The 27038-nt window shown below is 39.3% G+C and overlaps 4 protein-coding genes across 6 annotated transcripts in view; 2 read left to right on the top strand and 2 right to left on the bottom strand.

Annotated features, from left to right (window-relative positions):
- itsn1 (intersectin 1 (SH3 domain protein)) overlaps window positions 1-7600 on the bottom strand; it is a 47435-nt gene extending 39835 nt beyond the window's left edge. For both annotated transcript variants that reach the window (XM_060859908.1, XM_060859909.1), the window contains exon 1: window positions 7460-7600. The gene's annotated coding sequence lies outside the window, so the exon portion shown is untranslated. The remainder of the gene's footprint in view (window positions 1-7459) is intronic.
- Window positions 1-26560, top strand: part of cbr1 (carbonyl reductase 1) — a 72851-nt gene extending 46291 nt beyond the window's left edge. The window contains exons 2-5 of the mRNA XM_060859915.1: window positions 23481-23534; window positions 23619-23909; window positions 24862-24969; window positions 25564-26560. Of these exons, the coding sequence (XP_060715898.1) occupies window positions 23624-23909; window positions 24862-24969; window positions 25564-26000 (831 nt within the window). The 5' untranslated portion in view covers window positions 23481-23534; window positions 23619-23623 and the 3' untranslated portion in view covers window positions 26001-26560. The remainder of the gene's footprint in view (window positions 1-23480; window positions 23535-23618; window positions 23910-24861; window positions 24970-25563) is intronic.
- Window positions 7595-15719, top strand: cryzl1 (crystallin, zeta (quinone reductase)-like 1). 2 transcript variants are annotated; one of them, XM_060859913.1, is made up of 14 exons: window positions 7595-7734; window positions 9308-9379; window positions 10383-10460; window positions 10559-10631; window positions 10729-10773; window positions 10881-10949; window positions 11075-11208; window positions 12783-12894; window positions 13059-13079; window positions 13242-13340; window positions 13579-13691; window positions 13795-13900; window positions 14698-14743; window positions 15440-15719. In XM_060859913.1, exons 1-14 carry the CDS (start codon window positions 7654-7656, stop codon window positions 15537-15539), a joined length of 1149 nt encoding a protein of 382 aa, XP_060715896.1. In that variant the 5' UTR covers window positions 7595-7653; the 3' UTR covers window positions 15540-15719. The 2 variants fall into 2 exon arrangements, with proteins under 2 accessions (XP_060715896.1, XP_060715897.1); XM_060859914.1 differs by lacking the exon at window positions 13059-13079 and having other exon boundaries at window positions 7596-7734.
- On the bottom strand, window positions 15794-23623 carry setd4 (SET domain containing 4). The gene is made up of 10 exons (XM_060859910.1): window positions 23249-23623; window positions 22110-22205; window positions 21978-22015; window positions 21527-21615; window positions 20863-21292; window positions 18937-19111; window positions 18770-18851; window positions 18528-18608; window positions 18285-18408; window positions 15794-16670 (listed from the first exon to the last, which is right to left on the bottom strand). Exons 1-10 carry the CDS (start codon window positions 23313-23315, stop codon window positions 16497-16499), a joined length of 1356 nt encoding a protein of 451 aa, XP_060715893.1. The 5' UTR covers window positions 23316-23623; the 3' UTR covers window positions 15794-16496.
- Window positions 26561-27038: the final 478 nt, after the last annotated feature.

Below are 27038 nucleotides of genomic sequence, written 5' to 3'. Positions count from 1 at the left end.
GAACTATTGTAAATCTAATGGCTGGATGAAATAAGGTACACAAACCAAGTATATATAAAAACGTTGTAGTGCGGAGGGCGAACGATGATATAACTCTGAGCTCCTACAAACTGGGAGCCTTCCAGGGTGAGGGTTAATATCAGAGAGATAAAACAATTGGTTCGTCTTTTGGGTGTATGGTCTGAGTGCTAATATGTAGTGAAAACATAAAGCCTGTTTGCAAAAGGCTTAATGGTTTGCAGGATTGCTGAGGGAAAGGTTAAAGAGAGTCAGTTTGCTAAGGCAGCGAGTCCTTCGTGTTCAAACAGAAGTTGCTGAGAGCATCATACAGCACTGTTCTAATTTCATGCTCTGGTTTACATGCAGGGAGTTTTCCCAGAGAGGGAGGATATCCACTGTAAGCATTCATAAGCACTGAAACATAAATGGATAAATAAAAGAAAACATTATTGGCGATAAGTTGTTTTTTTTAAACAATTATTCTTTCAAAATGATTCAATTAATGCCATGAGGTTAACACCTCTAGTAAGGAATACCTGATACAAGGGAAAGTGGGGTAAATATATAGCTATCATCGTTGCAGCAGTAAAATGCGAGATAGTGATAATTTTATTATGAGCCAAAGGTAGCATATAAATAATAAACAGCAGCATGCCAAGTACTGAGCCTTGAGGAACACCTTGACTAACAGTAGTAGTAACAGACTGGAGTGTACTAAAGTTTATTCTGACTGTAAGCGAGATCATTCTGTAACACTAAAAGCAAGAGCCCAAGAGACAGGAAGAGAGTTCATTAAGATACACAGCAGAACAGAGATGGAAAATGAGTTCAACATCTAGTCTAATTTTAATAAAGGCTAAATATGAGGAATAGTGTTTACATGTTATCAGGGTGTTACTACTTATAACCTGATGCTATTAAACAGTACATATACACTGCTTACGACTTCCTCTGCTCCGTGCATCCTTACATGCTGATTGAGGAGTACTATTTTTTAGCTTAATAATGTTGCAGCATGGGGTCAGACAGTATAAGGCTATAACTAATATCACATTTATGTATGTTTTTACAGAGGACTTCTGACAGTAATGCTCAGACACCATCAACTTGTCTCCTCAGTCCTGATTATTCAGCGGTACCCAAATTTGCCCCAAAACAAATGACAATATATTTTTCCCCGTCTTTAACTAGGCAGTTTTGGTGATCCTGTGCTTACTGTAGCCCCAGATTCCTGTATCTAGCTGACAGAAAAAACTAAATGTGGTCTTCTGCTCTTCTAGTCCATCCAACCTGAAGATTATAAATGTTGTTTGGTTTGATTTGACAGGAAGGTTAATATAAGGTAAATAACCACTCTTTACAACAGTGGTGAACAGAAAAGTACCTCAAACCAGTCTGCCCATCAACAATTTCCAAGATTTCCACTATTTTGATTTATTTTTGGCAAAAGTATAATTTAGGTATCAAGTCCAAAATCTTGCTTTCATGACAACCAGGAACTCTATGGGCACGATAAGCATCAACACTAGGAATGGACAATTCAAACTATAAAACTAGAGCTGAGCAGGAACTTAGGAATGACGTCGTGAGCAATGAGAGTTCGCTCGGTGCTCGGTCATGTGATGGAGAAGGTTTGCCATATTGTGGAGTCAATGAACTCTAGGGCACTGTGAGTGGAATATCAGAGAGACTAGCTGTGAGGTACACATTAACACACACGTGTGCACACACACACGCACGTGTCTACACCTGACACCTAGATGGGTTACTAAAGAGCAGACAGCTTTCCTGAAAAGATACACACCCTCAGCATACCAGCATGCCTGGCGTGCGCACATACACACACACACACACACACACACACGACAACAGAGATGCTAATTTCCATCAAGAACATGATGACTCCGTTACATTTGGCAAAAACAGGTGCAGTGAATTCATCAGGTATTCGTATGTATAACGGCTGCTTGACAACCCTACAGCTCTCTGTCATCCACATACACACCAAAACATTTAGACCAAAGCCACGATCAGATCATCTTTCACCACACTCTTGACAACTGTCTAAGTCTATGTAAACAGTACCGAATCTGTAACGCTAAACTTATGATGTAGCTCACAGACTAATACATCACTCGAATCAACACCAAGCTTTTTCTCTGATGACCTTTAGCCTATAGAGTCTATAGTATAGACAAACACATGCTGCCCCATCTATAGGGCAAGAGGAGGAGTCATATGATGAGGAGTCATATGCTATGGCTTTCACACTTACCAGATCTCAACATGATAGCAAATTTTAGAGCATTGTGTTAGAATCTCCACCACCACCACCACCACCACCGTCGTCTCAGATTAAGCGATCGTCTTTTGAAAGATCGGTGTTCGTCGCTTAAGTAGAGATCCAACTGATCTCTGGTGTCAGGATCGTGTCTCCACATACTTTTGGTCACTCCGAGTTTGCATGCTTAAACAAGAGAAGGGTCAAGGCCTTGAAAGCAGAATCAACACTTATGCTTTTATGCTTCCTGTCAACTATGATCAGTATCACTTCCATGTCTTTCATGAGCACAAAAGCCTCTACTGTCTGCTGTAGCTGCAATATAAACATTAGCTGGATCTAATGTGGCCGTGTCCTTATGAGGCCGTAAGTCTGCTTGTGCACGATGTTAAAGTAAGGTTATAGTCACCGCTGAATGCACAAACACTTGAATGTGTGAAGATTTATATAAGATTCTAGGGGTTTGTGTACTAAAACTGTACACAGCTTATTAAAGCAAAGGGCAGAGACATTAATCTGCTGTCTCGAAGGCACAAATGCTTTAGAGCGAGGGTGAGGTTGATCCAGAGCACCAAGGAACAAAGACAAAGACCCAACACCCCCCACAGCAGCTCTGTCATCTATTCCACCTAAACAGAGCCGATTTATCTATTCTTCCAGACCACAGGGATGCTGAATATTGCACGGGATGAGCAGGGGGTAGGAATGAGAAGAGAGGAAAATAAGCCTACAAGAGATAAGGACCTGTACCTTTCAGCAAAGTCCTAGGACGTTGAGCAAGCTGCTTTCCCCAGGGTTACACTCTCAGACAGATGGGGCTTGAAAAAGCCTCGCTGGTCTGAAACAGGACCTTTAATCCAATAAACTGGTTACAGTGTCACAGTTTCACAATGGCGTTAGAGCTGAACGATATTTTTTCCAAACGCTAATTCAAATGCGTTTCAGTCTGCGTCCATCGATCAGGGCTTATGTAAAGAATAAATCACTTCAAGACATTCTGTTAGAAGAAACGAGGTAATGTGTTCCCTAAGTGTTTTTCCTCATCTTATACCCAAGCAACTTGCCAACCATTTAGATTTTTTTTTAAATACGTTTATAGCTTTAACCGTGAAATCTTTATGTTAGCGAAAAGGCAGTTCCTGCTCTCACTTATTGTTATAGCAGCTAAAAAAAATGAACATTCCTTGATTAACACTTTCCTTTTCCAAAAGAGAGAAAAACACAGCTTGTCATCATACCAAGGAACCAGAAAGCACTGAAAGTTTTCCTGTTCTGGGAATGAGTTATTCATTCATTCATTCATTCATCTTCTACCGCTTATCCGAACTACCTTGTTTCACGGGGAGCCTGTGCCTATCTCAGGCGTCATCGGGCATCAAGGCAGGATACACCCTGGACGGAGTGCCAACCCATCACAGGGCACACACACACACTCTCATTCACTCACACAATCACACACTAGGAACAATTTTTCCAGAGATGCCAATCAACCTACCATGCATGTCTTTGGACCGGGGGAGGAAACCGGAGTACCCGGAGGAAACCCCCGAGGCACGGGGAGAACATGCAAACTCCACACACACAAGGCGGAGGCGGGAATCGAACCCCGACCCTGGAGGTGTGAGGCGAACGTGCTAACCACTATGCCACCGTGCCCCCCGGAATGAGTTATTAATACAGAAAAAAACTTTTTTTTATAGACAATGAAGCAACACGTTCTGCCAATGATATAGAGGATTTCAATATCGTGATACCATGAAACATGTTCTATATTTTAATAGCATTATTTATATATTTTTTGAGAATTAAGTAGCTAATGACACTTAAAATCGTAATCGATAGCATATTTTTTTCATTTCAGTGCTTATTTTTTCGACATAAAAGAACCAAACATTTTTTCTTTTTTTAACGCAACGCTACAGTTTCACTGGCAGTGGATGGACGGATGGACGGACGCTTTATTGATCCCAGAGAAAATTCATATTCCGCGATTATATTCTGTTTATCGCAGAACCAAACAACTCACCTTGCACGATTACACTATGTGTGTTCACGGTGTGAGTGTGTGTTCACTTTGGATGGGTTAAATGCAGAGAACGAATTCTGAGTATGGGTCACCGTACTTAGCTGTATGTCACGTCACTCCCACTTTCATTATAGCATGAGGCTGAATGGGTGTATTTTGAAAATAAAGCTGGAAATGTAAAGAATTTGATTTCCAGTATTACTTATCACTGAAGGTTACAATATACTGAGATGAATACAAGGGCAAAAACGTGGATTATTTATCTGAAGCTTGGTCTGTCACACTAAAATTTTAGATAAGGATTACTCGTCACTTACAGCAGTATGCAGTTGGTTTCTGTTCAAATTCAAGGTTATGACATCAACAAAAACAAATACATAAAACCTTTTACTTAAATACAAAAAACAGATTGATGGAAATGTTTATCTATGTTGTACATAGCAAGAAATATGCCAAGAAATGGGTAACTAGATTAAGTGTAAAAATTCAAACTGGACTAAATATTACTGCGCTACATGACACTGAATCTGAATAAAGCTCATGATTGATGGTGATCACGAACACAAATAATGACAGATGAGCTAGCAGGCTATTAAATAGGTACAATAAAGAGGGAGATAATATGGAGCTGCATTACAGGGAATGACAACCACTGGATTTTTATGGGAACAAATTTGCTTTCCAATCTAATCTGTTGCTTTATACCATGTATATGAACACAGGACATAATCTGTCTTAAAGTCATTTTTATGTGACTTTAGGGAACCAACCAATACTCAAAGCTACTAACACACAACTCATAATCCACAGTACACATTAGAGTGTGAAATAACTTAACTGTGGTTTTAATCTGACCGTTTCCATATCAGCGTAATAAAGTGATTTTATTTACATGGTTAATGGATCATGAAATCAAATGGTCACATGAACACCTTTAGGATCAGACAGAGGCTTGTTAGAGGCACAGTGAGTCACTGTGTATAAGCAGACGCTTACCTCACTGCTCAATCTGATGTACAAATATGTACAAGAAATATTTCTCATCTAAAAATTTTCTATCACATTATACTACAGGGATCTTTATTTCTCGGCAAAGGGGATGCGAAGGCGCTGAAAGCCCTTTGGTTTGGTTTTGCAGAGCAGCTTCTTAAATTCACCATAAAACCATAGCCATCAAACACACAGTACGACACGGCATTGTGGACTTTTCGTTAAGTTGTGCTGCACACGGCTGCGCTAGTCAAATGTTTTTGCATGAAACAGTGGTTAGTGATTAGCACATTTGCCTCACACCTCTGGGGTTGAGTCCCACCTCTGCTCTTGGTGTTTGGAGTTTAAATGTTCTCCCCGTGTTTCAGAAATTCCTCCAGGTACTCTAGTTTCTTCCCCCAGTCCAAAGACGTGTGTGTCATAGGCTGATTCACATGACTAAATAGACTGTACTGTACCCTGCGATAGGTTGGCACCTCATCCGGTGTGTCCCCTGCCTTATGCCCCAAGTCTTCTAGGACAGACTCGAAACCCCTGATGACCCTGTGTAGGATAAACGCTACAGAAAATAGATGGATGGCTGGATGGATGGATGGATGAATAAAGAGCGATAGAGGCACTGTAAAACTCAAAAATATCTTTCGAAAGAAAGCTATAACACAGTGTGATCTTGTTTCTGGTTACATATCTAAAGACACTTTTCCATAATGCATTAATGATTAGTATTTTCCTGTAACTGGTCATATTTTTCTTAAACGGTTGAATTACACCTTGAAATTGTGATATTTATAGTTTTAGAAAGTTTTCACAGCAAATTCAAAGTAGCAGCATGATGGTGATTTCCAAAACATCCTACACACTACATATCAGTGTTGTTGCCTTCATTAGTATGTACCAATATGCCCAACCTTTGCAAGAGACAGCATGTAAAATAAACTTTAAAGGTTCATTACTCTTTTCACACAAGATTAGGTGTCTAACAGTTCAGTGGGTTTGATATTTAAATGTTTTGATGTAGTCCTTGAGCCCATTCTCACCGATGCTCACAATGCTACAGTGTCTATAAATCGACTGGCAGTAGGAACATGAACGGATTTCGAACGGGTTTTCACAGCGTCACACACGTTTTAAATGTCTTCCAGGTCATTTATCGAGGTAAGGAATGAACAATTTTGATTACTGGAGCTTGAGTAGTACAGCTTGAAAGTTCTCGATGTTCAGACAGATTCCCAAGCATAATCTGATCCTGACAGCATTACACACAAAACTAACTTTGGGATGTCGTAGCCTAGGGGTCAAGGTGCCGGTCTATCGGTCGTAAGGTTGCGAGTTCGAGTCCCACATCCACCTTCATGCTCAGAGAAAATGTAAGTAAGTAAGAGAAAGCGGCTGGAAATGTAAATGACTGAAATGACTGAAAACTTTCATTCAGCAGAACACAATACAGTGCAAAACAAGTCACACAGACTCTTAATCAGCTGCATGTTTTACTGGAACTGTCACCAGCCCGTCATTATTCATAGCATGTACTTGACTGCTTCAGCATGGGCGTTGATATGATATGATGAATGTAGTTAGAAGTGCTGTGGTGTCTCACTGGTGTCTCACTGGTGTCTCACTGGTGTCTCACTGGTGTCTCACTGGTGTCTCATTGGTGTCTCATTGGTGTCTCATTGGTGTCTCATTGGTGTATTAGCCGCTAGGTAGTGAGTTAGCTGGAATCCCAGCTAAGGTCACAGCTAACACACAGACAGCCTTCAACATTACAGCAAACAACACGTCTCTGGAACATTTCCCAAGCCTACACGTTAATGATCATGATCTTAACGTGAAAAAAAAAAACAACACGCAGCTCTTTTAGCTAACGTTAGCAGCTTCGATCACTTAACACACTCGGGATTGTGTTTACGTTTATTTTCGTCTCGAATCAGCTTTATATTGCTGATAAAAAAAAAAAAGCGAGCACAAATCTCTCACGTCCAAATCCTCACTATTCAGTGAGTAAGTATGCAGAATTAGCATTAACATGAGCATTAGCCGTAGCTGTGTTACGCAGCGCGAGCGCCACCACGGAGATGGTAGCTAAGGCGGTAGCTAAGGAGAAATTAAATAAATAAATAAAACACAGGATACGCGACCCGTGAAGTGAACGTTTCTCTTACCTCATCGTTTATTTTCCATCTTATATCAGCTGCTAATGGTGGGAATTAACCGAATCATACGCAGGATCAAAGCAGATCTTTATAATTGGTGATTATTATGTTGTTTTTTTTTTTTCTCCTACTCGCTGCTCTCTGCCCTGCAGCCGCCGGATGGCTTCACTACGCAATGTAGGAATTTCCCCAAGTATCGCGAGATGCCGCGGGATGATGACGTCAAACGGAGGCGTTCCCGTCACCCAGGAAGGGAAATAGAGGGGTATCTTTGGGAGAAAAAGGTACAGCTGTGTTTACAAAGCGTCTGTGCTCGTGGTGTTCAGTAAATATGTAGATCTGCCAACGCTTGGTGTTTGTTACAGCGATTCGACAGTCAGTTGTGCGATTCGTCACGTCTGTTAGCCGTTTTAGCTGTTTAACGGTTCATCAACACTCAGGCTGTGTCCCAAATGGCTGTGTCCCAAATGGCTGTGTCCCAGATGGATGATTTGTAGTGCACTTATACATGATCTAGTTATGTTATACTCCTAAGGACATAAAGGTGTCGCGGATTAATTCGGGACTTTTACATTTAATTTTAACTGAAGGTCTTATTTGGAATGTAAATCTATGTTTATTAAATCGTTTCCTGGAAATCTCATGCATCAGAGCAATGTTTAGATAGAGAGAGACAAATAGAGAGATAGTTAGATGTGTTGGGTGGATGGACAGACGGATGGATAGATAGATAAGTAGACAGACAGACAGATAGATAGATAGATAGATAGATAGATAGATAGATAGATAGATGTGTTGGGTGGATGGACAGACGGATAGATAGATAGATAAGTAGACAGACAGACAGACAGACAGATAGATAGATAGATAGATAGATAGATAGATAGATAGATAGATGTGTTGGGTGGATGGACAGACGGATAGATAGATAGATAAGTAGACAGATAGATAGATAGATAGATAGATAGATAGATAGATGTGTTGGGTGGATGGACAGACGGATAGATAGATAGATAAGTAGACAGATAGATAGATAGATAGATAGATAGATAGATAGATAGATAGATAGATGTGTTGGGTGGATGGACAGACGGATAGATAGATAAGTAGACAGATAGATAGATAGATAGATAGATAGATAGATAGATAGATAGATGTGTTGGGTGGATGGACAGACGGATAGATAGATAGATAAGTAGACAGACAGACAGACAGACAGACAGATAGATAGATAGATAGATAGATAGATAGATAGATAGATAGATGTGTTGGGTGGATGGGCAGACAGAGAGTCAGACAGACAGATAAATAGATAGATAGATACAACTTTATTGTCATAAGTGTAAAGAATGGCAAATTGTGCAAATAGACAAGTGCAGATATATTATATAGGTATGTATGTAAACATGTACAGCTTGTAATATATTATATAGGTTTATATGTAAACATGTACAGCTTGTAATATATATATAGGTTTATATGTAAACATGTACAGCTTGTAATATATATATAGGTTTATATGTAAACATGTACAGCTTGTAATATATATATAGGTTTATATGTAAACATGTGCAGTGAATAAATATAAAGGCTATTAGGCAGAATAGTACAGTAAGGTATATATAGATACACATAAATAAAATAGTGCAGATGTATGTAAGACACAATTTGTTTAAAGAATGAGAAGAATAAAAAATACACTTACTTTACTGACTAATGTAACTGAACTAAACTTAATTGTTATCAGCTGGATCAATTGTATTACAAAAATTGGCAGACCAATTTTAGTGAGCAGAATTCAACAGATTAATTGGATTAACTGTTGTTTCTCACAGAACCTTTTCAATCTTTTGCTAGAAATCCAGGATGAAAGGTCTGTACTGCAAGCTGGATGAAGCTAAGGAGCTGAAGTTTATTATACAGGAGACAGTGAGTATTGAAAAGCCCTTGTGCATAAGTTTCACATTAGAACATACCACTTTATCAGGTGAACATTTTGTATACTTTTATACAAGTACTGACTGTGAAATCTGTCACTATGCATAATGTCAGCCTTATTCTTCTTAGAGAGGATAGAAAGTGACCAAAACTTTATGACCAGATGTTATTTGGGTGACTATTTACTTTGATCATGCTATTGAAATTAGAAAACGATTATGATTATTAAACATATTCATTAATTAAAATGACAAGGCATTCATACATCGTCTTTGTTTAGTCCTGACTTTAAAAAAGGACAATCACATATTGCTTTTCAGCAGCATGAAGAAAACGTGCAACACTGGAAAGCAAAACCTTCAATGCATTGCTCTTATGTTGGCAGATCTCTTCAATAAAATAGAATTATTAAGAGCTTGATTTCTCACATCAAATATGAATGTAATTAATCCCTCTGTATTGTGCTTCACTTCCATCATTGTATAGAATCCAAGCTACACTGAAAAGCAATCATTGTCTAATCACGGATCTAAGCAATACTTTACTTCAGTACTGGAGTGTGCTTGTAGCTTTGCAATCTAGGAGGTGTTACTTTTCATATAAAGGCTCATTATCATACCTTTTGTCTGAATGGATTTGAACATGTATTTATGAAGTGGATCAGAACATGATAAAGGTGTTAATGTAATTAATGCAATTAACATTTTCATTCAAAATACGATTCAAAATACTGTTCGGAACAGTACTTATATAACTAAGACTAGTCACTTATCAATGCAGTTGTTTGCATAATGCAATTAGCTTTCAATATAAGCACATACATACATATTGCATGGACAAAAAATATATATACAAATAGCCTGCACTCTGTAAGAAAAACTGGAGACCATCAACAAAACAGTTTTACCTGCTACAATAGCCAATAATTATGCAGTTCCTGTATTAGTAGTAATTATTAAACTATTTTTTTTGTTTCTGCTGTCTTTCTTAACAGAGTATAGCTGCAACTGTTGGTGATCATCAGGTCAAAGTTCAAGTCAAAGGCTGTTCGCTTAGTCCTGTGGACATTAAGGTAAGTGTTCACTCGGTCAGTCTGCCGTGGCATGACACTTTCCCCCAGATTTTAATGTGTAGGCCACACAAACACAAACACACTGGTCTGTTTTTCAGCTGTGTGAGGATTTAAAGCTGCAGAGGGAACACATTCCTGTCGGTCGAGAGATAGCAGGAATCGTGCTCCAAGGTTACATTTTTAATCTCACCTTCAAATTTTGTCGAATCACGCATAAACATTTCTTGTCATTTCAATCTAAAAGTTTTACCCCTTATCAACTATTCAGTGGGGCCAAAAGTGACCTTCTTCCATCCTGATGATGAAGTTGTAGGTAGGAACTTTATGATTGGCAAATGCATGACTATGAATTCTGCAATGAGTATGACAAAAAAAAAACATGACTATTTTTGTAAAATCAATGTTCAAATATATTTTCAGGAATTCTTCCCCTGGATGCTGAGATGTCTGGCCTTTGCGATGTTGTCCTTATGGATGAATATAATTTAGGTCATTCCAGTGACAAACCACAACTATTGACATTGATCGGAGAAGTATTTAGTTGCACCGTGCTGTTAGTGTTTTAAATCACTATTGTATGACTTACAATAGTGTGTGGGTGTGTGTTTGGACAGTTCAGAAACCTGAGAAGGTTAGCTGGTTCGAAGCTGCTGGGGCGCTTAAGGACGGTCTCAAGGCCTATACAGCGCTACACACTCTGGCCCGCATGGCGGTGGGACAAACGCTGCTTTTACTGGATGGAGCAAGTGTAAGTTTTACAAGATGGAGTTCATACAGAAACTACATCATGCTTGCAATTAACTAAAAATAATGACTGATGGAAGAAATGAAAGGTAAAATAATCAAAAATAAAATAAGTAAACCGATAAATTCAGGGAGAATCGGATCAGTAGAAACACAAAGAGGATAAAAAAGAAAAGTACAAAATTTTTTTTAAAAAGATATAATGTGAGATAAGCAAAAACAAAACCAGAACAATGAGAAGAGTAATAAAGAAGAGAATACAAAGAGGAAAAACAATAGTAAATGTTCCTTACAGTGTGCACCTGCACCATGGCTGTGTGGGTGTGTTTAATCTGCTCTCCATGAAGCTCATTGTGTTATTTCCAGCATGCATGTTTAAATCAACCTGACAGAAATAACGTCAAAGATTTTAGGGATTCAGGCTCAACTTAAATTCGCTGGCAACGTTGCTTCAGATGTTGGCGTGATACAAAAGATATGTGATTTAAGCATTTACCAAGAACAAACTTAATGGGTGGTAATAGTCAGATCCTTTGAAACTACAATGTAATTATAGTTAAAAGCTACAAAATGCTTATTAGCCTTTATGGTCATGAGTTTTTGAAGCTCCGCAAGATCAGATTAACTTTAGTCATATTTTCTATTCCATTTCTATATTTATATTTTTATAAGACAGACAAAAGTAATATTGTCAGAAACTCTAGTCTTGTCTACAAAGGTTTAAATTAAACAGTTTACTTACACTGGTTGCTCAGGGTTACAGGAAAGTAGTTTCAGGGGTAAAACCATCCATCCATCCATCCATCCATCCATCCATTTTCTGTCCTTATAAAGGTCACAGGGAACCTGGTGCCTTTCCCAGGGGACTTAGACAAGGTGCCAACCCATAACAGGGCCCAGACTTGCACTATGACCAAATTAAGAGATGCCAGTCAGCCTACAACTGGGGCAGTTAGGGGGAGGAAAGGGCTGAGGAGAGGGGGAGAAGCCCCAGCCCTGGATGTGTGAAGTAGCCGTGCTAACCGCTAAGCCACTGTTTAAAAAAAAAAAAAACAGCCTGAAGGAAAGTGTTAGAATAGAACTTCAGTCAAAAAACTGTGGAAAAAACAATACAGTATATTAAAGATCTAAATATATGTATAAGTAAAGGATCTGATTTGCAAATAAGTGCTTTCTGGGATCTGGGTTAAATTAAGTGAATCTTTTTGAAGAATAACTAAGAAGTGAGCAATTATAACAGGTCGTGTTGTTAAACTGCAGCTCTAACTCCTCTGCAGCACTAGGTTCATATCACCCTGTAAAACAATCTACAGTTAAAATAATAAACTGTACAATGTAACTCATTCGGTTACTTAGACAATTATTTTTTATATCTAATCTTTCACTCTATTATTACGTTTTTATTTGAAAACTCTCTGTTAGACCTCTTATTAAATGTATATTCTTTTGAACTAATATAATCGTACCACTCCTCTATAAGATGATTAAAGCTGTATTAAAAACATGTAGTGTTTCAGTACAAATTGATGAGAATCGGTGTAGGTTTTGTTCAATTAACTTTGCATGTGTTTTATGCAGTCGTTTGGAGTCTTGACCATCCAGCTAGCTCATTACCACGGGGTGAAAGTCCTTGCTACTGCCATATCCCCTGATGACCAGAAGTTTCTGGAACAGCTTCGACCGAGTGTAGGTAAGAAGGTTAAACATAATTCTGTTATGCTTTGATTCTAACAAAGATACTCCTTCATTGGCTGTCCTTACTGCCTTTATCAGTGTGTCTTTCACACTTTACTTTTGCCTATCTTCTGATCTCTGTCCTCGCTTTCACTATGTGATTCCTGGCACTTGAACAAGGTGTGCTGGAATCGCTTGTAGGTGAGTGGTTAATGAACCGACTGCTTGATTTCACACTCTTATTAATCTTAGAGATGGGGAAGTGTCAGTGATAATATTGTTAGATTTATGGACATAATGTTGAATAGATTTATCACTTTTACTCACTTAATTGCACATTTTCTTTTTAAAATAATAATAAAGCCAGGGTGATTGGAGTCTGGGACTCAAAAGCGGACCTCGTGGACTCCTGCCTGGAAGAGACTGGTGGACTTGGGGTGGACATAGTGATTGATGCAGGAGGTAAGGTTCAGACCTCATCCATTTTGTTGAGAATGTAATGTTTACAAAATATGTATATTGTTTAATTTTAGTTTAAAGTCTAGTCTAGTTGAAGATTTATTATTAGATTAGATATTTCCCGATCATTTTATTTTGTGTTTGGAAATGGACTTAAACCAAGGCTTCCTCTGAGCTGTGTAGCATTTGACAAGGAACAAGCTGCTGTCCCAAACATCTATGTGTTTTACTTTCCAACCAGTGAGACTTTACGAAGAGGAACCTGAGGTCAAGAAACATCTCCCACACAAGCACGACATCATTTCTCTTCTTGCAGTTGGGGGTCATTGGGTCACTATTGAAGACAACTTGCAGGTGACTAATTAAACCAATATTACTGAAGCAGTGCCAATATCAATCAGCTGATATAATACCTCTTTGTTTATAATAAGTTTTTATCACCGTTTGTTCTCTTCAGCTGGATCCTCCAGACAGTCGCTCTCTCTTCTTGAAAGCCGCCTCCATCTCCTTTCTAAATGAAGAAGTGTGGGAAGCATCTAGAGCCAGACAGGGCCGATATCTCCGTATCCTTATGAAAGAACTTGGGCCATTGTGCGGTTAAAACCTTTTATTCAATTTGATCTGGCCCCTATAAAACCACTGATATGATTGTCACCTTCTTTATTACCTTTTTTAGCCTCAAAATGATTTACTCAATGTCTTATATTTAACCTTGTACTCATATAAATATAGTTCTATAAACTTTTATATATTTTATATATTTTCCTAGAGACTTTTTTTGTGTGTTAAATTGTGTTCTTTATTAAAGGATGGTATTAAATTTTTTTTTTTTTTATGGTACACAAGATGCATTACAACACTAGAAAGATTTTTACAAAAAATATTTTAAATGACATGTAACTAATAAAAAATAAAAAAAATAAAAAAAATGGCAGGGCATACTGTTATAGAAAAATATTAAGTTGTGTTTATAAAAAAAAAAAAAAGTGTTGACACTGGAGACTCCTTCTGTAATTGTTAAACAAGTATCTCTATAAACTATCAACAATTTCACCTTTTACTTTATTAAATACAGTAACTCAACTGTTTATTAATAGTTTGTAGCTTAGTTTAGAAAATCTGCATACAGAACTTGATAAGTATGAGTCCACGATCCATCCTCCATACAGACTCCTATGTCCTATGGAGAAAACCCACTTTGCAGTTATTGTACTGGTAATGAGCTTACAGTAGGCATATGGCTTAATCATGTCTGAGCCTGGAGGAAGTTCCTGTTCTGTCCTTAGGCTGTTAGGCTGCTGTTGTGTCCATGTGACAGCCTGCCGAAACTGGGTTATTCGCCTTTAGTGTTTTCTCTCAGATATAATGAAGGACGTGGTGGAGAAGCTATCAGCAGGGATTTTTAGGTAAGATTAAAATCAATACATGGGGGGCACGGTGGCTTAGTGGTTAGCACGTTCGCCTCACACCTCCATGGTCAGGGTTCGATTCCCGCCTCCACCTTGTGTGTGTGGAGTTTGCATGTTCTCCCCGTGCCTTGGGGGTTTCCTCCGGGTACTCCGGCTTCCTCCCCCGGTCCAAAGACATGCATGGTAGGTTGATTGGCATCTCTGGAAAATTGTCCCTAGTGTGTGATTGCGTGAGTGAATGAGTGTGTGTGTGCGCCCTACGATGGTTTGGCACTCCTTCCAGGGTGTATCCTGCCTTGATGCCCGATGACGCCTGAGATAGGCACAGGCTCCCCGTGACCCGAGGTAGTTTGGATAAGCGGTAGAAGATGAATGAATGAAAAATCAATACATTATGAGAATATAAGCCTGAGAATAAATGAATTACATGGCAGTACATCTTTCTTGTATCTAGTGCAAGCATTAGTCGTACTTCTAACACTGAGTGTCTTCTGCAGTAAATTTCAGATTTGTGCTAAGAATGTTATTCTTGAACCATGAGAACATTTCTACAAGTCATGTTACCGTTTTGTTAGTAAACCTAAATACGTATAGTGTATGTGGTATTTCACCCACCTAAAAGTGATACATATAAAAATACACAGATATACATGATGATTTCAACATTTACGTAACGATTTAAATCTTTTCTAGGCCACTGTTGGAAAACCCTGTGCCGTTATACGAAGCCACAGTTTCTATGGAGATGGTGCAGAGACGACAAGTCAGAAAGCGGGTTGTGGTGAAGCTTTAAATATTCCAGAACTACAAAGTCCAGCATTCCATGATAAAATGCCTGTAAAACAGAAATTAAATACAAATATGCCGATTCTTTTTTCAACAGTCATTAATGTGTGTATTTTTCCTCATAGCGAAAGATTGTGGCTTTACTGAATTCTATTCAAATGTTCTGACATTAAATGTTTTTTTATCATCATTAGTCTGATTTGTCTGTAGCGTTAATTTGAAATGCACGCTAAGTAAAAAGGAAAATGGAGCAAATAGAGATTGATGTTTTTGTATGACACTTTATAAACTTGAACATTAAACAGATCCAAATGTTAGCACAATAAATTAAAATAAAATGCTTTTCCTGCTTTCTGTAATCATTCTAAACCGACAGTGGTGGTGCTGTAGGCCTGCTTTTCTTCACCTCGACATAGTATTTGTAGCACCAATGGTTTTATGAAATCTAGAGAGCCTAATAGGCTGCATGAATCTACAGTCTAGGCAAGGACGAAGTCAGCCCTAGCCCAAGCGTATGTATCTTTCTCAGCCAGTGGTGGTGCTGTAGTGCTTGTGCACAAAGGTACAAAACAATCCACTTTAAGGTAATTGTTAACAGCAAATAATCTGATGGGGATGCCAAAAATTAAACCTTAAATTCATGTTATCTCTAATTTTTGAAAAACACAGTGGAGGCTTAGTGCTGCTAGACCCTTAATACCAGCCAGCCCTGCTCTTCATGTCCATTCCAGAAGTTTCCACACTGGAATGCTCCATTTTTGTATGATGAAAATGAAAGAGGAAAATCAAGCAAAACAAAAAGAATCTGCCTGTTTTTAAGACAGACACACCAATCTCCAAGGCTTCCATAGTGACTGGCTATTTTCTGCACCGGGAAATGTCAAAGTTCCCTTTGCTCTGACTTGGCTCGGTTCTCTCAGGGTCTTGGCAGGAACACAACTAGTGACAATATCCTCTGGCTCCTTTAATGTTCCATGTTCTCAATCCTGTTCGGTTCCCATGGTGATGACTGAGGCATATTGTTCCGGAGAACTTGTTTGGAGCGTTCTAATATTGCTCGTTCCTCGCGTCTCAGACTCTCGACCACGCAGAGCTGCTCCAGCCGAGCCCCGTCAGCGCCAGCTTTGAGCTGAGCTATCTGAAAATACAAGCAAGTTAAAGATTACAGAACTATAAATCTATAACTATAAAGTTATTTTGTATGGAAAATTGTTCCATTTATTCAGCAGTTTAATTTGTTCACATTTTAGCAGTGTTCATCTTATAACTGTGATAAATGCTAAAATGCTCACTGAAAGGTCAGGTGCAAAAAAACAGACAACGTTAAGGAGGTTATTAACACACTAAAATCCTCTGGAAAGTCGAATCCCATGTGACAGTAAAGTAAAAAGTATTTCGGTTTGTTTTTGGGGTCAGTTTTCACGTCCCTCAAAAACTACCCGGTTTGTTTATGTGGGTTAATAAATGAAATGACACAAATATTTCTTTCAACACCACAAACACAGTGCCAACATAAAACAGATGGAACAGACTGTTTGGGTACAATATGGATTTTACAGTCATAACATTTATTTCCCAGAACCTGTGTTTTGTAAAGCATAAAGGCAAAAATCGGCAAACAGAAGATCATTTTCTGTATACATTAGGGGCCATGTTTCTTCTATTGTGGGTTTCATGTGTGCTTCTGTGTTGACTGAAAAGTTTTGCTGCCCTGCCATTATAAAACCTTAAACCAGAAGGAAACCTTCTATTACACTGTGTAGTGTTGTGGTAATAAATGTTGTTTTCAATGATTTAGTAACACTTTAGTAAAACAGACATAAATGAACATTACTGACTAAAACCATTAGACAATTATCAGAGATGTTGGACTATGGGAAGGACCTGACTGAGTGGGGCCCTGGAACATAAAGTTGATTTTAGTCTCTACATTTGATACCTTCTATTATTCTAGAAATAATTGATAATCTTTGTTCTCTTGAGTGAAAAAACTCAAACTTACTGTATTGACTACAGTAATTAATTCTGTCATTATGAATGCATTAATTAATTGTGGACACACACACACCAGGATCTGCAACAAGAGGTTTGTATATGATGTCATTTGAACTTTTCCTGAAACACGGTACAAAGTATTGTGATGAGGCATATTTGAAATGTCCATGCAAATAAATGTTTCTATTATTCACGATCCTCCTTAATCTTCCTCCGTTTCTCGAATGATATAGCGTGGTCATATCTTGACCTCTATTGGTTGTTGCAAGGTCTGTTAAAAGACACAAACACTGTAACAAAAATCCAGGGTCCTCATGTTCTATTCTGAACTTGTGTTGCTGTCTGTGTGGAGTTTCTGCACATGCATGGTCGGTGTGGGAGTTCTAAGAGTTCTGTTTCCTCCCACCTCCCAAAAACATGCTATAGCTGGACTGACTATTCTAAATTATAAATCCTTTAGGCTTAAATGTGTGTGTGTGTGTGTGTGTGTGTGTGTGTATGTGTGTGTGTATGTGTATGTATGTGTGTGTGTGACTGCCTGGCATCCAAACCTGGGTGTATTCCCGCCTTGCACCCAGTGTTCCCAGGACCCACCTCAACCTTGCAACCACGATCAGGATAAAGCAGTTAGTGAAGACGAATTAATAAATGAACAAATCCATCATAACCTCACATCCTGATCTGCTAAAGAAACATATCAACATACAGAATCAAATCACTAATCTCGATTCACTACATATTAACAATGAATACTCACCCTTGACAGTGAATTGCTATTGTTATCACAGAGATGCTGGCACAGCATTTGAGCCTTGTGGATGCACCAGTCCTCTCTGTCCTGTCTCACTGGTGCCCCCAGGAGGATATTTTTCCAACAGGAGCTGCAGAAGAACATGTAGTGATGTGTACATACAGTATTTGCTTGTTTTGCTTTCCTGTAGCCAGAATTAATATGAAGTAGGCAGTATGATGTGAGCTGACCATCTTTAATGCCTCTTACTATTGTTCTGGTTCTAGGGACAGTAGCCTGAGCGCCGTCATCAGTCTCCATGAAGGCCCATCAAGACCAAATGTCAGGTTTCTTCACACGGGAGAAAGACACACATTATGTAAACTTGTCTTTCACACTGAAACAAGACAGGAGTCCTGGAAATTTGATGGTGACTGATAACATTTAGAATTCGAAATGTATCTCACTGCTGGGAGATTTAAAATTCAGTGTTGAAAAGAATATAACAAAACCTTAGAAAATCATTGTCCTTCAGAAAGAGAAGTTTCTGCCGTAGCTGTCGATCTGCTTCATTAAAACACAACTTCAGAGTACCTACAGAAAACAAGGGAAGATTTAAAATGTCAATTCTGCAACCGCTCCACATTCTGCCCACTTTGCCAAGTCATAGCACCCTCACCTAAGTCAACATACGCCACGGCGTGTGGATTACCAGAGGCGACAAAACCGTATTCCAAAAGGAGACGCTGGTTGTCATGGGGACCGTAGCAGATGAAGGCTTGCTGGAATTTCTTACAACCGTGAACACTTCTGATCTCATAGCAGCGGGAAAGCTCATTGAACCCTGCATGAACCTGACATCAAGGGAATAAATAGCAGTCCTTTTGTACAGCTCATGGTGTCTGTCCAAAACATTCTCATTTTAAAAAGAACTTCTGGTGTTCTTTCATTGACACAAAAACAAACAAAAAAAAACATTTGTATTGGTGTCAAACAACAAACAAGTTATTTCTGTTGCGGTATTTATACAATTGTATGCTCAGTGAGAGATAAAACACTTTGGAACCTGCTGTTACAAAAGTTAATCAATGACACGTTGGTAGATGGAATTGATTGTTTTGATTATTTCCTATTAACGATACACTCCAACGTATTATTCCTCATACAACTCAGCAATCTGCCAATTATTACAATTTTTACTTATTAATAAATCCGCCTGTCGATTTTTTTTTTCCACAGGCGGATCGGTGTATCTTCTGCAGTGATGCGGTCGATATAACGGTCTGTTGTGGTGAAGAAGGAGCTGAGCCGCAAGGCGAAGCTCTCTATTTACCAGTCGATCTATGTTACTACCCTCACCTATGGTCATGAGCTTTGGGTCATGACCGAAAAGACAAGATCCCGGATACAAGCGGCCAAAATGAGTTTCCTCGGCAGGGAGGCTGGGCGCTCCCTTAGAGATAGGGTGAGGACCTCGGTCACTCGGGAGGAGCTCAGTGTAGAGCTGCTGCTCCTCCACATCGAGAGGAGTCAGCTGAGGTGGCTCGGGCATCTGTTCCGGATGCCTCCTGGACGCCTCCCTGGGGAGGTGTTCCGGGCATGTCCAACCGGGAGGAGGCCCCGGGGAAGACCTAGGACACGCTGGAGGGACTATGTCTCTCGGCTGGCCTGGGAATGCCTCGGTATTCCCCCTGAAGAGCTGGAGGAAGGGTCTGGGGAGAGGGAAGTCTGGGCGTCCCTGCTTAGACTGCTGCCCCCGCGACCTGGCCCCGGATAAGCGGTAGAAAATGGATGGATGGATGGATGGACTTATTAAAAAATGCGCCATTTTTTTTGGATCCATTTATAGTTAATGTTGTGGAACTTCCACAAAACTAGTATAGAGCACTTTCTAACACTGTTTTAGCAGCTTTATCAGCCATATCTTGTTGATGAGAAACTTTAACTCTAATGTTCTGTTCTTCCATGAATACTAAATAAACCTTTAATAACAAATTTGTTTATTACGTAGAGCGTCCGCTATACAAGACCCCGTAAATGACTACTTTGATTGCGAATATATTCATGTATTAGAACGTGTTCGTTAACAAAAACCTGCTATTTGAATTGCAGCTGGAACTACTGACAGCACCACTGTTGTGGAAAGTTAATAAACATCTATTAATCAATAATGTAACACAATGTGGCTTTGACGGCACATACAACACCCCTTCTTTGAGATCATGTTAACTGCATAACCTACTTGACTTAACCAGGCAATTCCACCCCCGAACCATTAGTTCATGTAGGTACCAATAACAGGAACTGTTGGTAATGGACCAGTGATGACTGGAAAAGCACAATGCCATGTTCTGGTTCTCTATGTAGAGGCCCTTTTTCTACTATTGGAATAGTGTGAATATTGAAATACTGTATATTGAGAAAAATACTTTACATTAACATTATAACTTTAACATTATCTGATGATATCACAGCATTAAAGTTACAGCCCCAAAACACAGCTCTGGAAAGCCACAGCATTTTTTTTTCTCTACCACAGAGGCTTCAACTCATCATTTCTAAACAAAAGTTTAACTTCCCTTCCAAACAAAGCAATTAGTTTTACCTGTACTTCAGGACAATGGTTCAGTAAGTCCAGATAGGGTGCCAGGGCAAAGACATCCTTCTCCCGTGAGAGGAAATCGCTCTGGGCGTGCTTCATATACACCGTACGGGTATTTACGCTGCACCATGCCCACCGGACTGCATCCTGAGTAAACACTATCTCTACAGGTTCAGTAAAAATGGGCTGAAGGGACAAGAAGAATGGCAGCGAAGACGAATAAAGCTCCTCTAACTGTTCTTTTTGTGACACTGCCTTTATTCGAACATCTAGAGGCAAGAGGTCCATGATGTCATTTGAGAAGTAAACTGGGCATGTATAGGATTTAGGGAGGACTTTAATGTACGAGCTCCATTCGGCTAGATCTCCATAGTATCTCTCAGCAATAAGGAAAGAACAAAGTGCGATGAGAGGAGATACTGGAGGCTTCCACCTGTGCAGACAAAATAGAATTTTTATTGTCATCCCATCCAGCCATGTTGAACATCATGCTTTCTTTATTATAATACAAAAAAAAGATATGTAAACAAGATGTTTATACAGAGTCTAGGTATAGTGTGTATTCACATCAGTAATCATAATCATTTAAAGTATATGTCTACAATATTGACCAGCTCAGATTAAAGTATTAAACAGCATACAATTAAAGTAAGTGAGACATTAGCACCTCTTTATGTAATCCCCCATGTAACTCTTCAGAACTGTGCTTGTAGTCAGCAAACACCTCTCAGGTAAAGAAATCACCAACTCACTGGCCTACAATCAGGGATATAAGAGCACACAAAATTGAATCACAGCACACAAATCAAACTCCACTTTTAACTAAAATGTATGGTTGACTGACTGACGAATGATTGTGTCAGCACTCAGAGGTAAAACTGTTCTAACGTGGGAAAGTCTTTCACGATTTGCGTTTTTTTGTAACATAAACGAATGCAATAAATATTTGCTCCTCTCGAATGTCTCTATTATTGCATGTTTGGTCTTCAAATCCTGATACAAGACATTAAAAAGACATTAAAAAATGAGTCTTAGGAATGATCATTCAGGTTGTTGCATATACATTTAGTACTTTAGTCTATGTGTTTATATGTAATACAATTCAGATTGTAAACTACCTTAATGGGTTGTGTAGCCATCAGGCCTCTTCCTGTATCTGGAAACATACACAACCAAATTAAAATCAACATTAGAAACCACCAGTGGTTACACACGTCTGTGTTTAGATGTAAGGTTAGTGTATCTGTTACCTGTAAAGCTTGCTGGAATTAAACACTTAGAACGGAATCCTTTTTCTTTAAGCCATCTTCTCAAGTCCACGAAGGATTCTTCATGAGACAGTGTCACTAAAAGAGACACAAAAGCAAAAAATATCTAATCTGTTCATCTGCTTGTGACAATGATAATTAAATAGAAATTCTACAAACATACAATTACTCTCTCTTTAAGTCACAATGCGAAGTCTTTAATTGTCATAAATACTTTACAGCACTGGAAATTTATTTTTCCCCACACATCCAAGCTGGATAGTAAGCTGAGTTTTGAGGTGAAGTTCTCAATTTGGGATTAGAGAGCAGGGTCGGCTGTGTTACAGTATCCCAAGAGCAGAGCGGGTTAAGAACCTTGCTCAAGTGCCCAACACTGGCAGCTCTGTGTACTGGGGATTTGAACCTCCGACCTTCTGACCAGTAACCCGGAGTCTTAACCAATACGCCACTAACAAGGATCTCACCTGAACTGATGGACAGAACCGGAAAACATAACACCTCCTCCACAAGGTGTTGGGCTACCAATCGGAAATTTGTGAGTTCGAATCCCAGACCCACCAAGCTGCCACTGTTGGGCCCCTGAGCAAGTCCCATAACCCTCAATTACTCAGTTGTATAAAGAAATGAGATAATGTAAGTCACTCCGGCTATAAGGGCGTCTGCTAAATGCTGTAAATGTAAATGAGACTGTTTATAGTTGTTATAACACCAGTTATAACACCGGTTATAACACAGACATTCCAACATCATCAAACGTACCCATATTAAAACTATGACATTCTTTTCATAAATTAAAAAATATTAGCGTTACCATATTTGCTGTGGTATAAGGGGAATAAAACACTTCAGGACATCTTTATAATAATAATAATAATAATAATAATAATAATAATAATAGTTATAAAATGTATTATTATTATTATTATTATATATTATATTATTATATATTATTATATATATATATATTATTATTATTATTATTATTATTATAAATGGAAAGTAAACAACATGAGTCTGGACCTGGAAGCCAAACGTTTTGTCCTCTAACAGCACACCAGCTTATGTAGTGATGTTCACTTCCAGTCAGTTGTTGTCCATAACTTAAAGAAATAAAAAGTTACCATTTACAGTCTGTCCCTTTTTCTTCCTTCTTTTCTTTCTTGCTCTTCTTCCACTTCTGCTCTGCATCGTGTCTCGTAGCCTGTTGTTGACGTCACTGCGCCCTTTTACGTGTCTCACACTTCCTGGCACGTGTCTGTCACAAGCTCGAGGTAGAAACAAACCATCCGTATGACGTAGTGATCAGTGATGCGTCCTGCGTGTCGTGTTTTTCCGGTTCTGCGCAGTGAGCGCGTGTCCTGGGCGTCTGTCGTTACCGCGGCTTTGCTTTAAGACCCGTCCACAAAGGTACGTTTTCTGAATCTAACTCGTTCATGTTCATATATTAAATAGTGCCTGCTAACCAATCAGGGGCGTTTCTGGTCACTGCAGGTACGATGTCGGTGCGGAAAGTTGCGCTCGTGACAGGCGCGAACAAAGGTATCGGGCTGGCGGTTGTGCGCGCGCTGTGTAAGCAGTATGACGGAGACGTGTACCTGACGGCGCGAGACGTGGGGCGCGGGACGGAGGCCGTGGAGGGTCTAAAAGCTGAAGGACTCGCGCCTCTGTTCCGTCAGCTGGACCTCATGGACCCGTGCAGCGTGAGCGCAGCGCGAGACTTCTTTAAAGCGGAGTACGGAGGCGTGGACGTGCTCATCAACAACGCGGGGATCGCCTTCAAAAGTAAAACTAGATTTGTAAAGGGACACAAACTTTGGTGTTGGCTTGTCGGAGCGAGTATTCCCAAAGGCCAGGGTGCTAGAGTGCCAATACTTTTGGAGGCGAGCGGATACGAGCAAGTGACGTCACCCATAAACCCGTGATGCAGTTCCCCTCATAGTTCTGAGTGTTTTGATATGTCACATGTCAATGTTGTGATAATATTTGATTTTGGGGGCGGGGCTGCACGTGACGTCACATGTTCTGAGTTCTGAGTGTTTTGATACGTCACATGTCAATGTTGTGGAAAGTTTTTTCAACTTCGCATATATCGTGGGCGGCTGCGTGAAAACCGAAAGGCCGGTCGGTCCATCAGTTTAACCCTTTGTCCAGAGTATCAGCATAAAGACGCTGGCCGAGTTATAAACCTCTAAAGTTTATAATGGGAGTCTATGGCACTTTGAGACCCGGTACCGTGAGTATCGGTACTCGGATCGCTTAGAAAAGTAACAACAACAAACTTCTACAACGTATCGATTTTAGTGCATGTGGCTCGAAATCCCTCGGAGCAGGAGCAATTATTATAAATACATTTTTGTCTAAGGAGAAAACAGAATGTTGGCAGTGGTTATGTTCTACAAGGCAACATAATAAACAAACGTATTAAAGTTCACTGAAATGAACAGGAACACACCAGGAATTCCCGGGGGTCCGTGAAAGTCTCCTATCTGTTTATTTATTTATTTATTTATTATACCTCAAAAGCTATGAAGACGATTTAAATCAAAAGTGTTTATGTTGTTTTAGTCATACAAGGAAATACCATACAAAAAACTTTCTGGCTTTGGTCCAAATGTTTGGGGATCGCTGACTGTGCGTAGCAAAGTGTAACGCATTCTTAAACTCTTATGCCATTCTGTCATTGCGTCTGTCTCTGGCATTCACGAGACTCATTTTCTTCCCATGCATGTACCAGTGGCTGATAAAACACCCTTTGGGATCCAGGCTGAAGTTACACTCAGAACTAATTTCTTCGCCACCAGAGATATGTGCAATGTGTTCCTCCCTATCATCAAGCCAGGAGGTAAGTCCAATCCTCCCCCTTTGTTTTCACACACAGTCAAACACGAGTATCATAAATGATCTAGATCCAATGCTGAAATCTCTTGAAAGTACATCTAGAGCACAGGTTCCCAACCTGATCCTGTAAAACCATCATTCCTGCACATTTTAGTGTTTTTCCTTCTCTAAAACACCCACTTCAACTTTAGAAGGGCTGTTAATTGGATGATTAGTTGAATGAGGTGGTTTGTGAGCAGGGAAAAAAACCTTTCCAAGATGGACATGAGGAATCTGATGTCATGTTATTTCATAATTTATTTATTGAGGAATAAATCAATTGGTTTTGGTTCTTTGGCTTTGTTCCTACCTGCAGTCCTACCTAAACTCTGTGTAACAGTCCCAGTCTATACACATAAACATTTCTCTTCTGATACCAGAGGCAGCCAACAGCAATGTTTCGGTATAAATATTTGTTCAAAATTATGCAAAACTCCTTTGACGGCATGAACGCAAATGTAATATCACAGTACAAATCTGAACAAATGAGACATTCAGATGTTTCCTTAAAAAAAAAAAAAAAAAAAACATCACATCTACTGTCACTTTCTCCTCATAGGCAGGGTGGTGAACGTTTCCAGCATTATGGGTTCCATCGGTCTGAGCCGCTGCAGTCAGGACCTCCAGGCTCGTTTCCGCAGCGATAACATCACAGAGGAGGAACTGGTGGGGTTAATGGAGGGATTCGTGAAGAATGCTCAGGAGGGCATTCACACCCAAAAAGGCTGGCCTGAGACAGCATATGGAATCTCCAAGACCGGCCTGACCACCCTGACCAGGATCCAAGCACGGAGACTGACGCAGGAGAGACCTGGGGATGGGATCCTGTGCAATGCCTGCTGTCCAGGTTGGGTCAGGACCGACATGGCAGGGCCAAACGCCACAAAGTCTCCAGATGAGGGCGCCATCACTCCAGTCTATCTGGCTCTTCTGCCAGCTGGGTCCAAGGAACCCCATGGGCAGTTTGTGTCAGAAAAGACAGTGCAGGCTTGGTAATCATGTGTATGTGCTTGCCCATAAGCCACATTGGTTCTAAATATATTATCTGTCTCTTGGTTCTAAAAGTGCGCATATATTATCTGTCTCTCTAACGTGTTTAAATTGCAGCTCGAACGTGTTTTAGCTGCTGACTATAAATGACACTACATGGGGTAATTTTCTGTTTTTCTGAGCTTTACTGATACTTTATCATTAGAACACTCCTTGCTATAAAATAGAACAAAGTACAATACGTCAGTCTGAATAGTTCACACAACCAGACCAACCAGATTCAAGACAAATTAACATACAATAATGTCATGATTAGTACATTTGTGCCTTATTCTGCTTACACTGAAACTGTTTAGGATTACAACCATATCATGTTCATCACTAATTTATACGATAATGATTTATATTTATGGTGTGACTATAAATGAATAAATAAAGATTTTCACGATCATATTCCTTTCATTCTACAAGATTTATTGAAAATCGATTTCAAAAATTTATTTCTTGTTTGAACAAAATTCTATCCATGGATTCTGTCCATAAATAAATAAAAGACTTTGATATACTATGGACTTGATCATTGTTGGCCTCCTGCATGCAATCAAGCAAAAATAAACATCCAATGAGTAATATTCTAAAGAAAAAACAATACATGAACATATATTTCATATAGAATGTGTGGTGGAAACTCACCTATAAAATGTTAAATCTCTGCCAATTGAAGTATTTTTATTCACTCTTACCTTTCCAAATGAACCTTATATCAGAGGCTTGAGACAAAAGACTGGGATATATATTCATGTTACATTCATGATTTATTCCTTTCATTATTATTTGTTTTCATTTTGTAAATGACAGACTAATCACCGTCTTACTGGATGAATAATATACTGATTATCATATTTTAACATAAGTGGCACCTGCTATCATCCTCTTTCCATCACATATCCCCATCTTATTTCATCTATTTTTCATTCATCTTCTACCGCTTATCCGAACTACCTCGGGTCACGGGGAGCCTGTGCCTATCTCAGGCGTCATCGG

This window comes from Tachysurus vachellii, chromosome 24 (genome assembly GCF_030014155.1).
Source record: "Tachysurus vachellii isolate PV-2020 chromosome 24, HZAU_Pvac_v1, whole genome shotgun sequence".
Classification (NCBI taxonomy): Eukaryota; Metazoa; Chordata; class Actinopteri; order Siluriformes; family Bagridae; genus Tachysurus; species Tachysurus vachellii.
Note: the sequence above shows the minus strand (reverse complement) of the source record. Positions and strands in the feature narration are given on the sequence as shown.

Excerpts from the sequence above, each read along its gene's own strand:
- cryzl1 (XM_060859913.1), top strand. The coding sequence starts at position 7,654 with ATGCCGCGGGATGATGACGTCAAACGGAGGCGTTCCCGTCACCCAGGA. Across the intron at positions 12,895-13,058 it reads ACAGCTTCGACCGAGTGTAG|GTGTGCTGGAATCGCTTGTA; the intron begins GTAAGAAGGTTA and ends CACTTGAACAAG. Across the intron at positions 14,744-15,439 it reads CTATCAGCAGGGATTTTTAG|GCCACTGTTGGAAAACCCTG; the intron begins GTAAGATTAAAA and ends AATCTTTTCTAG.
- setd4 (XM_060859910.1), bottom strand. The coding sequence starts at position 23,315 with ATGCAGAGCAGAAGTGGAAGAAGAGCAAGAAAGAAAAGAAGGAAGAAA. Across the intron at positions 21,293-21,526 it reads ATGGGGGATTACATAAAGAG|GTGGAAGCCTCCAGTATCTC; the intron begins GTGCTAATGTCT and ends TTGTCTGCACAG. Across the intron at positions 16,671-18,284 it reads ATAGCAATTCACTGTCAAGG|ATAGCTCAGCTCAAAGCTGG; the intron begins GTGAGTATTCAT and ends TTGTATTTTCAG.